Source organism: Hydra vulgaris, chromosome 05 (assembly GCF_038396675.1).
Source record: "Hydra vulgaris chromosome 05, alternate assembly HydraT2T_AEP".
In the NCBI taxonomy this organism is placed as follows: domain Eukaryota; kingdom Metazoa; phylum Cnidaria; class Hydrozoa; order Anthoathecata; family Hydridae; genus Hydra; species Hydra vulgaris.
In genome coordinates, this window is record NC_088924.1 from 2836584 (window position 1) to 2849413 (window position 12830).

The window sequence follows — 12830 nt, forward strand, 5'->3', positions numbered from 1 at the left end:
TTAGACATTTTGTTTCACTATGAACACCATTTTATCAAACTTTTATACTGTGTAACATAATAACGTTACTACTTTTGAAAATTATCAGACACTTTATAACGTTCCCATGATTCCTTTAGAAATGAGTAGTGAACAGCTTTCCCTGCTTGTTCACTAAAAAAACCCAATCCAATGTCTTTACAGAAAAATCTTTACAGAAAGGATCTACATGTTAAAATATGATGTGTAACTTCACTGTAACTGCCATTTTTTAATTTTCTACTAAGGTTGAGTAATGATTCTTAAACAACCTGATGTCTTTTTCAAAAGTTGGCTTTAGATTTACACTGAAACAAGAGTAAACAAGGTTATCCAGAAGCCTAAGTCCTTCAGTCAATATTTTAATTGCACTGGAAACAAGTTATAGTATTTAACCCAATTTTTTAATATTTTTTGGCAACCATTACCTTTATATGACTCATTTCTTATTGATTTTGAAATATTTAAATCGTTTTTAATCTTTTTAAATAGTACTGGATGAGCTAATTTGCTTATTATTTTGAAAAAAGAGGGCTTGATACCCCTTTTATCAAATGAAGTTTTGGTGGAGAAAGATAGTTAACAGCTTGGTCATTATCACTTCCAATTTAAAAAACTTCATTAACACAGTTAAAATATTATTTTTCTCTAATTTTGATTGATCAATTCGATTTTACTGCTTAATTTTAGTGATCCAAGTATTCGTAGTTTAGTGCAATAATTTTTAAAAATCTCTGTTCTATTCCATGTACAAATATAACACCAATGAGTTGCCATGGAGCTTGGAGACATACCACACACAATTTGACAGAGTTTGATATCTGCCACACAAATAAAGCTTTTATTCAAACAGAGCTTGTTAAGTACCATTTTAAAATTATGATTTGTTTCTGGTACATCTGATAACAGTGCTACAATAAACGATGCTTTTACATATCTTAAAATTTGATGACTATAATTTCTCTATATTTTCTCCTCGCCAAAGATTCGCTACAACAAGCTTTCCAATTACATTATTTCTAAGTACAGCTAAGGGAAATTTGTGAGTAATTACTTTGCTAATAATTGAAAGAAAAGTTTGACAAGTTAGACCATTCACTGGAAGCAGTGCATTTCCTTTACGTCTCTATTATTCATTATTTATAAACTTATTTATAAAGCTTAATATTGATTATATACATAGGGGCTGAAATAGGTAACTAAATTCCTCCTAAGACAAATGACTAGTTATTATCTGACAAGCGTTTAAGCAAAAAGCTCATAAATTGAATTCAGTCAGAGAAATATAATTAAAATAATACCATTAAAATAATATTACCAATAGCAACAGCATGAATAAGAATACATTAGTATGTTACACAGTTTAATAGTGCAGTATAATGGTATTACTAATGAAATAAAATGTCTAATTGAATATGACTTTCAGATATCAAAAAAATATTTTTAAAAACATTTTGCATTCACATTTTCATATGAAAATAAAAAAAAAAGGAACTTAAGTAAAAGAACATGTCGTAATTAGCTATTGATTTTGTTATGGGAAGAAGGGGGTAGGTTAAGGAACCTCATCCACCAAAACATATCCAAGTAATAAGTAATGCACCACATTTTTAACTGAGAAATGTTTTTATTTACCCAAAAAAATGTATTTGCATACTCCATAAGTGTTCTTTATATAAGCACAAAACTGTGCTTATATTAAGAACTAATGACTTCAAAAGCACAGTATGCGTAGTATATAGCACATATTAGCATATTTATGTATTATTTAGTATAATATAATTAATAATATGATAAGCACAAGCTATTTTTACCAGGTTGTATTACCTATTCATAATTATATGTTAATGTATATAAAATAGGTAATATAAGATTCACTTACAAAAAACCATAAACTTTTTCAACAATTTCTACATAAACAACCAAAGGGATATCTGATTTTCTTAGAATACCAAGTTGCTCACGGTATACAGCAGATGCAATTCGAAAGCCCCCACACTAAAATTGTTTAAAATATACATATGTAAGATACAGTAAACAAAAAGATAAGTAGAAGCTAAAAATTGTCTCAACAGATTATGAAAAAAAAAACCTGTAACCAAGAATGCAAAAGATCAATACTGAACTCTTCAGAGTATAAACGCTCAAATACATCCCAATCCATAAGACATCTTATTAGACGATTATTGTCAAGTAGTTGCTCCAAATGGTAGGGTAATTCCTAAAAATGAAGAAAATATCATCATGCCTAATTAAATGTAATTTGAATAAATGATTAAATGTTTTAATGTCAAAACAAATTAAAAAATTACTTAACGATATATATATATATAATATATATATATATATATATATATATATATATATATATATATATATATATATATATATAAACATATAATATATGTATATAAACATATAATATATGTATATAAACATATAATATATGTATATAAATATAAAATATGTATATAAATTAGTAAAAAACACTTATCTAACTTTTTCTTCTACTTGAAGTTTCACCATTGCTGGATCATCAGGAAGAGTTACTCTGATGATCCAGCAATGGTGAAACTTCAAGTAGAAGAAAAAGTTAGATAAGTGTTTTTTACTAATTTATTATTGCTCTGTTCTTTAAGAACATTGAGCACTCTATTTATAAAATACACTAACATAATTTACATATATATATATATATATATATATATATATATATATATATATATATATATATATATATATATATATATATATATATATATATATATATATATATATATATATATATATATATATATACACATATATATATACATATATATATATATATATATATATATATATATATAGACACACACAGACACACACATATACCTAGTATATATAGTAGTTACTTAAATAGTAGTTTTCCAGAGTAAGAGAACTTAATTTAAAGAAATTGCACTAGTGAAACATTAAAATATGAGCAAAAAGCACACACAGAAATCAAATCTTTATATATTTATGATTATATATTTTTCAAATCTTTATATATTTTTAAACTTTTTATGTGTAAATTTATGTATAAAGAACAAATAATTTTAAAAACTATTTAAATTAACCTCAGCTTTTCTATCAACATCTAAAACTCCTTCAAAATAATCTGCAAGAACACCATGCCAAAAATTATACTTATGTTTCTTAATTTCATCATCACCACTAAAATACCTAATAAAAAAAGGTCAAAAATATTTTAAAACACATACATATCAAAATATATATCAATATCATATTGTAACATTGTATATCAATATTATAATAAAAATAGGTGTAACTCAAATTTATGTTAAAAAATACTATAAATTATATGATGACAATTTTCAAAACAAGATTTACAACTATCAAAAATACATATTTCAGTTATTAAACTGAAGCTTCCATTCCAAAGAAATCAAGCCTTCAAAAATACTTTAAACAAAGTTTAGAACAAACTGGCAAACTTTTAAAAACATTAAACAAAAACTATTTGAAAAACACAATATATATTTTTAACCTATCAACTGTCTATTAAATTTATTTTTTTGTCTATCTAATATCTATTATCAGAGACAACAAGTAAGCTATATTTAAGATATACATAAAGTTTTAAATATAAAACTATATTTTTTTAGAACTTGGGCGATTGTAAAATGACTGCAATATATATAAATATATTTACACATACATAAACAGAAATTACACATTTTTATATAAATGAAAACTTTCTATTTACGTAATTAAAGTAAATAAAACCTCTTTATAATTTCATAACTAAAAAAATAAATTTTTAACATAAAGCAACTAAATAATTTTAGTCTCAAAACAACCTAAAACACTTTTGCAAGAAAATTCAAAAAAATATTTTACTACTTGTCTAAAGATTCTGCACAAAAACTTTTATTATAAATTATATATACATATACATTTTTTTTTTCTGATTTACTCCCAACAAAGCTGCAAGCAACCACTATTAAGTTGGGAGTTACTAGAAAAAAAGAATAGACTTATAGAGCAAGGAAACGGTTGATGGAAGACTTGAAAAGTTGAACGTTGTATGAGTCAGGAAAACATAAACTTGGGAGAGAGTTCCAAAGAGTTGAAGGGCAGGGAAAAAAACTTGATGAATAAAGGTTTTTAGAGAATGCAGGGACATACGCAGTAATTGAGTGAGACTTTGCTGAATGACGAATCAAACGAGAATGAGTTTTAGTTGATGAAACTAAAAAATCATTAATATAAATAAGAAACAAAACATGCCCAAGGATAGAATCTTGAGGTACCCCAGAAGCTATTAGAAATGAAGAGGAGTGTTGGCCTTTGAAAAAGACTTTAATAAAGCAGTTTTTTTTTTTTTTTTTTTTTTTTGTTATTCACCTCCCCAAGGCCGAGAAGGCCACTACAGATGAGGAGGCTACTTAATAGTGGTTATAACCCTCTCTCAACTCTTTAACTCCGAAACACGAACCTTGACGAACAAGGCCGCTGCGCGGAGAAACAAGTTGAGCGCGGTACTACCAGGGACGTGGTGGGGGTTGGACTCGGAACCTCTCGCTTATGAAGCGAGCGCTTTACCACTACATACTACCGCATTTTACCACTACACCACTACCGCATAGAAAGAAACCATTTGATAATCTCAAAAACTTTCCCAGATACACCATATGAAGCAAGCTTATAGAGAAGACCAGCACGCCAAACTTTGCCAAAAGCTTTAGATTAAAATGTCAATGTCAAGAGCAATAGCTCTAGCTTCTCCACCTCCACTTAATGCACAATAAAATCTTTCAATCACAGCAGTGACTGAGAGATTTTATTATCGTGTAGATAAAATTATTCAGTCACTGCCAAATCAACCCTCTTTTGGGAATTGTAGGTAACTTTTAGTAAAATTTTATAAATTAAGATAATATAGAGAAAAATAAACAGACAAAAAATATCACAACTTTATTACATAACGTATTTACAAAATCCACAATAAAAAACCTCATTATGGATTTACTTTCCACTTTTAAGCTAACAAACAAAAAAACCAAAAAACAATTGAAAGAGAAACATTGTACTAACTCTTTATATGTTTGAAGTTTGAAAGAAAAAAGGAAAAACAGTCTTTAAACAAGTATTTACCTTCTCCGAGCAGCTTTACTCAAGGAACGATGATAGAAGTCTAATCGCCCTTCACCTAAATCTCCACAGGGACGAAGCAGCGGTTTAAGATTTCGATAAATAACTGCCCAATCACGTGCAGGTAAAAAGTTGACTTGTTTTCCTTTAGCTCTCTCTGTTTTTTTGAAAAAAAACAACATTTTTTTTAAATCATAATTCAAGTTTTTTTCAAACTTTATTTTTAAATTTTATTTAAAACAAAAACTAAAAAATTAAAACAAATTTATTATACTAAATAAACTTTTAAAAATATATATAAAAAACTAAATTTCACGTAAAAAAGTAATAACTACAAACCTTTTTGTTTTGCTTTTGTATCAGTAGATTCTTCATTTTCACGGACATCTTCATTTACATAGGTATCTTGGACACGTTTTGAAATTGTTTTTATAGTAGCATTAATATTTAACTGCGCTACATCTGATACTTGTGTGGCTTCTTCTTGATTTTTTGAATTATTCATAAGTTCATTAATTTTTTCACTTTCTGGATTGTAATCTGGAACTTTAATGTTTTTTTCTTCTCCTAGCAACGCTAAAAGTTCAGTTTCAAGCAAGCCATGGCGTGATACTTCTAGTAAACATACACAGGCTTTCATTAATGCACCACCATTTTCACTTTCAAATCTTTCAAATACAGATTCTTCTAGACTTCAAACATAAAAAAGATTTAAAAAATTATTTTAGTGCCAATATTATATATTCTAGATCATACTTTTTACACCTTATATGTTATTTCTTATGGTAATTAAAAAAAACATGACACATTTTTTAAAACACTTACGATTCAACTGCAACATTAACAAGATGACATATATTGATTATTTTAAATATAACTATATTATTATAAAAACTAAAAGATCATTTTAATTACCTTATAAGGTCATCTGGAAGCTCTTGAATTTTATTAATAAGAGTTTCAAACTTTCCATAAACTCTTAATTCTTCACATGCTAATGTTAACCATAAAGGATTTGCTGATCCAACTTTATCAAGAAGCATACCTAATTGCTCTTCATCCAACCTTTTATTGTAGGTACGGAGAATATTTTCTACAATCAACTAAAATTTAAAACAAGAATTTTTACAATTATGACTAAATTATGGTTATTATAAAAATAAAACAAATGGGTAAATTACGTTACGTTGTTACTGCAACGCGTTACGTTGCAGTAGTTTACAAGTGCAGGACAACTACAAAGGATGACTGAATTAAATAAAAAATAAACATTTATTAGACTGCACAGTGGCTTGAAATAATCAAAGTGGCATTAATTCAAGATTTCCGATATAAAAAGTTCTGAATATGCAAGGTTGTTGCAAATTAGTCATACTTTTATGTTCTGAAAGAATTTTTCTTTTTAGTCCACTTGGCGCTTCCTACAGATGCTCAAAGTTGCCATTTTTTTTAAAACAATTATTTAGTGAAAAAGCAATAATTTTGAACTTAGTTTTTTATATCTTAAACCACACCTGTGAACTTTCATATATCATATCAATCAGAAGAATATTAAACAGTCTTTCAGAGTTTAATCTAAAATATTTTATAAAATTACATTTCATGCTGTAAAAACGCAGAGAAAGATAACTTTTTAAGCTAGGAAATAATATCATATTTGAATGTGACTTTTATTAAATTCTGTATGTTTCTGTAAAAATCTGAATACATATGGATAAACTTCGACCCTTCTTCTTTTAATCCAATATAGGTTTTGATGCTGCCCGGACCTGCCCAAGAACAATTATTTTCTATTTTAAAATGTTTCTACTTAAATTGCTTTTTTTTTTTTTTTTTTTTACATAAAACATGACAGTCATTTTCAATCAAATTGCATAATATTGTCATAAAACCTCAAAAGCTTCCGCAAGTTGAAAGAATTTACAAAAAAACTTTTTGTCGATTTAAAATTGTGTAAATAAATGATAAAGTACAAATTGTCTTGAATGAAGTTAAAGAACAAAGATTTTATTTCTTTTGTGACTGGTGATGTAATTAAAATGTTGGAATATTTAAAATTTTTGGAGAAGAAGAAAGTTAAAAGTTGAAGGAACTCAAGAAAAAGAATTAGAAAAAATATTTTTAACATTACAAACCATCTGCAAACACAAAATGAAGGATGTTAAATACTCCAAGTATAAATTTCATAAAGTCAATTTCCTGGTTTCCTGGTTTGAACATGAATTTAACTTTGAATTTAAAGAAGTTATCTGAAAACTCTCAAACATATTACAAACACAAGAATTAAAGAAAGAGCGGCAAACATTACCTTTTAAAGACAAAGGAAAACGAGCTAAAAGAATAGCTATCTGTCTGAAAAAGCTGAATATGATACAAAGTATATACTCGAAACAGCAAGATACACAGCCAAACAAATAGGTAATAAGAACTTAGAAAAAATTATCATGTGCATTCTACAAGATCAACAATTGGCATATGTTATCAATAAAAACATTAAAAAAGAAATTTAAAAAATGTCTCCAGAAGAGGGACTTGCTTTTTTATTAAATTATGGTTTTACTAAATCTCAATTTAAAGTGATGAGATTGGAAAGTAAAGAGAGAGGTGCAGATATTTATCTGCTTTACAGCGATATTCTGGAATCTAAAAAAAAATGCAGACCAGATAATATGCACATCTCTGACAAGAAGGCAAATGTGCCATTACAAAATCTCCTAATAAAATTTGTTCAAAGAATAATAGAATGACAAGAGGTGCAAATTATATCTAAAATTACTAATAAAGAAAAGGACTCAATTGAGTTGATTTTTGTTGTAAATGGGGGAATTTGATGGAGCCAGTAATTTTTCCCAATTCAATCAAAAGTTTGATGAATTTATTTGAAAGTACATCCAACAATTCGCTTTTTTCTGTTGCTATTGTACCCTTACAACTTCAAATATATGACTGGGATGTGTTTTGGGCAAACCAACTACTAATTCTGTTAGATTTTGCAGACCAATGATCTTAAAGTATGCTAAAGAAAGTAAAGAACTTATTCTCGAAACAAAATTTTTTGACAAATAAATAAACAAATAAATAAACTTTCTGATATTATAATATGGCTACCTAAAGGAAAAGTTCTTAATATCAAAAGCTCTTTTATTTTAACAGCCATCAATGAAATAGTTTTAGCAGAAATCATTGAAACACCGTCTTATCAATTGTGTCCACTTTGTGAAGCAACACCTACTGAAAGGAGTCATATTGAAAACTACACAAACAAATTATTTAACACTGAGAAAGCATTTTATACTCTTTGGAATAAGTCCACTTCATTGCTGGATCCATTTCAAGGAATATCTCCTTCATTTGTCATACAAACTGGATATTAGGCAATGGCAGGCAAAAGAAAAAATAAATAAAGGTTATGTAAAAGCTTGAAAAAGTCTCATACAAAAAAGATTTAGGGAAAAATTAAATTTACACATAGCAAACCCCATCCAGGTGGCACTGGTTTATCTAATAATAGCAATACTGCACGGCGAGCTTTTTCTGATCCAATGTTGTTATCAGAAATTTTAGGTATAGATATAAATCTTATTGTTCATATAAGAACAATATTAATATTAATGTCTTGTCAAAGTCCAATTGATCCAATCAAATTTGAAAATTATTGTCTACAAACAGTTTTAATTATCAATGAGAAATACTCGTTGTATAAAATTCCTACTTGTGTTCATAAAAGTTTTAGCTCATGGAGCTCAAATCATGGTTGAATTAATTGGCCAGTCGGAACTTTTGGCGAAAATGCTGAAGAAAGTTTTCACAAATATCATAGAAAAGATCATGCAAGAAAAACCTCAAGAATTAACAACTTAACTGATGTTTTTTGTAGAGGTTTAGAAAAATCAGATCCTTATATTTCCAGTATTATTTTAAAAGTCTTTTAAAGTCTGTATGTAAATCAGTACTACCAAAAGACTTGTTGCAACTTTTACTGATTGAAAATTCCACAAGAAGTAAGGATGTTGATGAAGAGGTTTTATCTGAACTAATTAATTGTTTATCAATAATTAGATTGTGTTGATATTGCCAATAGAGTTTATCTGAGAGCAAATAAATACTCAGCTATAACTATAAAATTTATTATATTTATAATAAATACTCAGCTATAATTATAATTTATTATTCTAATTGTGTGGATGTGCACATGAGACGTTAATAATGCTTAACCTTTGGTTTGTCGTAGTAAAAAAAAAAGTTTGACAAAGTTTAAACAAAAATTAATATTTATTTAAGCTTTGTCAAACAAAGGGTTAAACATTATTAATGCACGTGGGCATTTTTTTTTAAAAAAAAGATGTCTTTATATTATAAATTAAATTAAAAACGTTTCAACTAGTTTAAACTTACACAATTTTTTTAAAATTTCATTTTGATAACTTTTAAGCTAAACACAATCAAACTTCTGTTATGATTGACATAAAGAAAAATAAACAAAATTAAATAAACAAATGAAATAAGTATCTGCTACTCCTCTGACATCTCTTTATCGTGCTCCCCACACTCCGAATTCTATTCTTTATCTTTATAAATCTCACATTCATGCTTGTATAGAATACTGCCATATGGATCTTGTATGGATACTAGACCTTGTATGGATACTGTTGCCAGGACCATCTGGAGCATCATTCGAAGAATGATGCTCGTCCTTTTTTAGACAAGGTGCAAAATTACATTGTAAACATAGTTGGACCTGCTCTTGCAGCCAAACTTCAACCATTGTTATATCATTGTAATGTTGCTTCTCTTTTCTATAAATACTATAACGAATGCTGTTCTAAAGAACTTGCATCTCGTGTCATCTACTAAAATTCATTCTTGTGTTACTAATCATTTAATTAAGTCTTATCTTTTTAATGTGACTGTCCTTAAGTGGTTTAAAAATTTTTATTCATCTAATTTTTCCTCAAACATCAGTTCCTTAGAATTCGCTGCCATTATCTTGTTTTCCTTATTCATATAACTAGCAATCTATTAAGTCATCTGTTAATCATTATCTTGCTCTATAAACTTCATCTTTTCTCTTCTAGTAACTTCCAACTCTAATAGTAGTTGCTTGCAGCCTTGTTGGAAGTAAAGATGTTTAAAAAAGAAAAAGAGTAGCAAGTGAGAAGTAGTTAAATGAAAATATTGTTGTGATCTGTAAGCATTGACTTTGTTGTGATCTGTAAGTATTGTCTAGAAAAATACTCTACAACAAACAATTGGAAGCAACTTGCAACCCTTAGTGAATTGAAACAGTAACCTTTTATTTTTGGAGCTATATCTTTCTATATCAAAAGTGTAAAAAAATATTGCAAACCTTATTACATGGCCTAGCAATTGAAAGAAACAAAAATTATTAAAAGAAAAAACCTGGTCTTTTACAGAAAATTGAAAGAAACACTTGAAAACACTATTTATAAACATGTAAAGAGTTTTAGTTACAGCAAATTTTTAATGTGTTAATGCTTAAAGCAATAGGGTAGATTTAGGGAACACATATCACAACAGAAACTCCAGTTTTTAATTAGGTAAAGATATCAAAGATATATTTAAAAAAAATTTATAAGAAAATAATTCTATAAAACAAAGTTTTTTAGCATTATTTTAGATGAATCTACAGATGTTAAAAGATTAAACCATAGAAATCTCTAGTGACAAACAACTTTATACAATTGTATACACAATTTTATGATACTGATACTTTAACTTTATACAGTAATGATGATCAACTATTTTTTGAGGTTTTTATTTATGATCAACAATTTTTGAGGTTTTACCTCCATTTTTTATTGTAGGAATTACTATTGATGGAGGAAGTGTGTTGAATATTCAACATACAAGACAGATAAAAACTCTATGTAACAATTATATGACAAACACACATTGCTTATCGCATTGTTTGCAACTTAAAATAAAAGACAGCTGCAAAGCTTTACCTGCACTAAAGGCAATTTCTAAATTATAAAAATATTTCATAAAAAATAAAAAAATAAACTAACATGTAGTTAGTTATGTCTGCTTAGACATAACTAACTACATGTTACTAGAACTACATATGTATCTCTCTAAAACTCAGGATCTACAAATGGACTTTAAAACTACATAGATACTTTAAAAGAAATATTTCATCTTAAAAAGCCATTTAGGCATGAAGACAACATCTGAGACAAAGGTTTCTCAAATTGTTGATAATGAGCATTAATCATAATTTCTAATAAAAGTTTTTGGCACTCTTGTTAATGTCAATGTCAAATCTTTAATAGTTGATGAAAAAATGGATGCTATAGTTTCAAGTAGATACTTGTCTTAACTTCTCATTTTCAAATAAATATATGCCTTAATGAGAAGAGTCAAACATATTAATACTTTACATAATACTTTACATCTTTTCATTATTGTAGTAAGTTATTATAAAAAATTTACCTGACGACTTTCCCTGTCTAATGGTCCACATATAATTTCAGTTGGAGAGCTTTTAAAGACTCGTAGAGTTTGATGGCTAGATGTACCTTCAATTGTAGATATGACAACTCTTACATTCTCTGAAAGGTTTTCAGGAAGCCACCTATTAAGGTATTGTTGTTTATCTTCATCCATCTAAAGCAAAATAAAAATGTTTTTACACACAAAAAAAAAATTTATTTTATGAAAATAAAAATATTGGAAATAACTACACAAAATATTTGTGTCGTAAATAAGATTAAAAGTCAAAAAAAAAGGTGTGCACCCTTTAGTTGGATGTAAAATGTGCACCCTTTAGATGGATGTAAAGTGTGCACCCTTTAGATGGATGTATGCTAGACATCTTTATGTTTAATATACATCAAAGACGATTTCAAGAAACAACACAACCTTGCATATCAGTCATAGTAAATAAAATTATTTTTATAAATTTTTTTTTAGGTTGGAGGGGGATGTCAAAGGCCACTTCCTCTTTTCTTAAAGTTATAGCAAGTTTTTGTATTTTAGAAATTACTAATTTCTCACAAAAAAGAGATAAGCTTTAGGATAGTAAAACTAAACTAGCAAAAAATTATTTTTTAGTTAAAAAAAAAAGTAAAGAAGTTTCTATATGAGAGACAACTCTAATTATAATTGAAAAGTTATTAAGTTAAAAAAAAAGTTATAAGTTATTTGTTTATAACAATAACAAAAATAACAAAAATGTTAAAACATTAACAAAAAGAACAACTATTTTTCTTCCATGATTTATTCACGTTCAAAAAATTGGGAAACCAAACAATTACCTGATTAACAGCATCAATAAATATGATAACAGGATCAGTTAAGGGATTTTCTAACAAGTTGTAAGAAAGAGTAATTAATGCATCCAAATCACACAACACCTCATGCTAAAAATGATGAAAAGTTTATTATAATAATGTTAATTTTTTAGTAAAACATTGATTTCAAATGAAGTAAAAACAAAACCATTTCTGGTCGCAGTTCCTTAGTTAATCTTTGAAGAAATGAAGCCAAATCTGTTGATCGTGGCGTTGCACCAACAAAGTGAAAAAACACATTACACTTCTTTGAACTAAATTTAAAAAAAAAAAACTTACTTAAATTTAAATGTTAAAAAACATTTAAATCAATGTCTAGAGAAGTCTTTATATAAATAAACATCTAGAGTAGTTAAAAAA

At 27.3% G+C, this 12830-nt stretch overlaps 1 protein-coding gene across 2 annotated transcripts in view; it reads right to left on the reverse strand.

Annotated features, from left to right (window-relative positions):
• LOC136080452 (TPR repeat-containing protein DDB_G0287407-like) overlaps positions 1-12830 on the reverse strand; it is a 67539-nt gene that overhangs the window by 25137 nt on the left and 29572 nt on the right. For both annotated transcript variants that reach the window (XM_065797096.1, XM_065797097.1), the window contains 9 exons: positions 12619-12724; positions 12435-12539; positions 11611-11784; positions 6073-6260; positions 5497-5849; positions 5161-5314; positions 3120-3225; positions 2111-2239; positions 1901-2016 (listed from right to left, as the gene is read on the reverse strand). In XM_065797096.1, the coding sequence (XP_065653168.1) occupies positions 1901-2016; positions 2111-2239; positions 3120-3225; positions 5161-5314; positions 5497-5849; positions 6073-6260; positions 11611-11784; positions 12435-12539; positions 12619-12724 (1431 nt within the window). The remainder of the gene's footprint in view (positions 1-1900; positions 2017-2110; positions 2240-3119; positions 3226-5160; positions 5315-5496; positions 5850-6072; positions 6261-11610; positions 11785-12434; positions 12540-12618; positions 12725-12830) is intronic.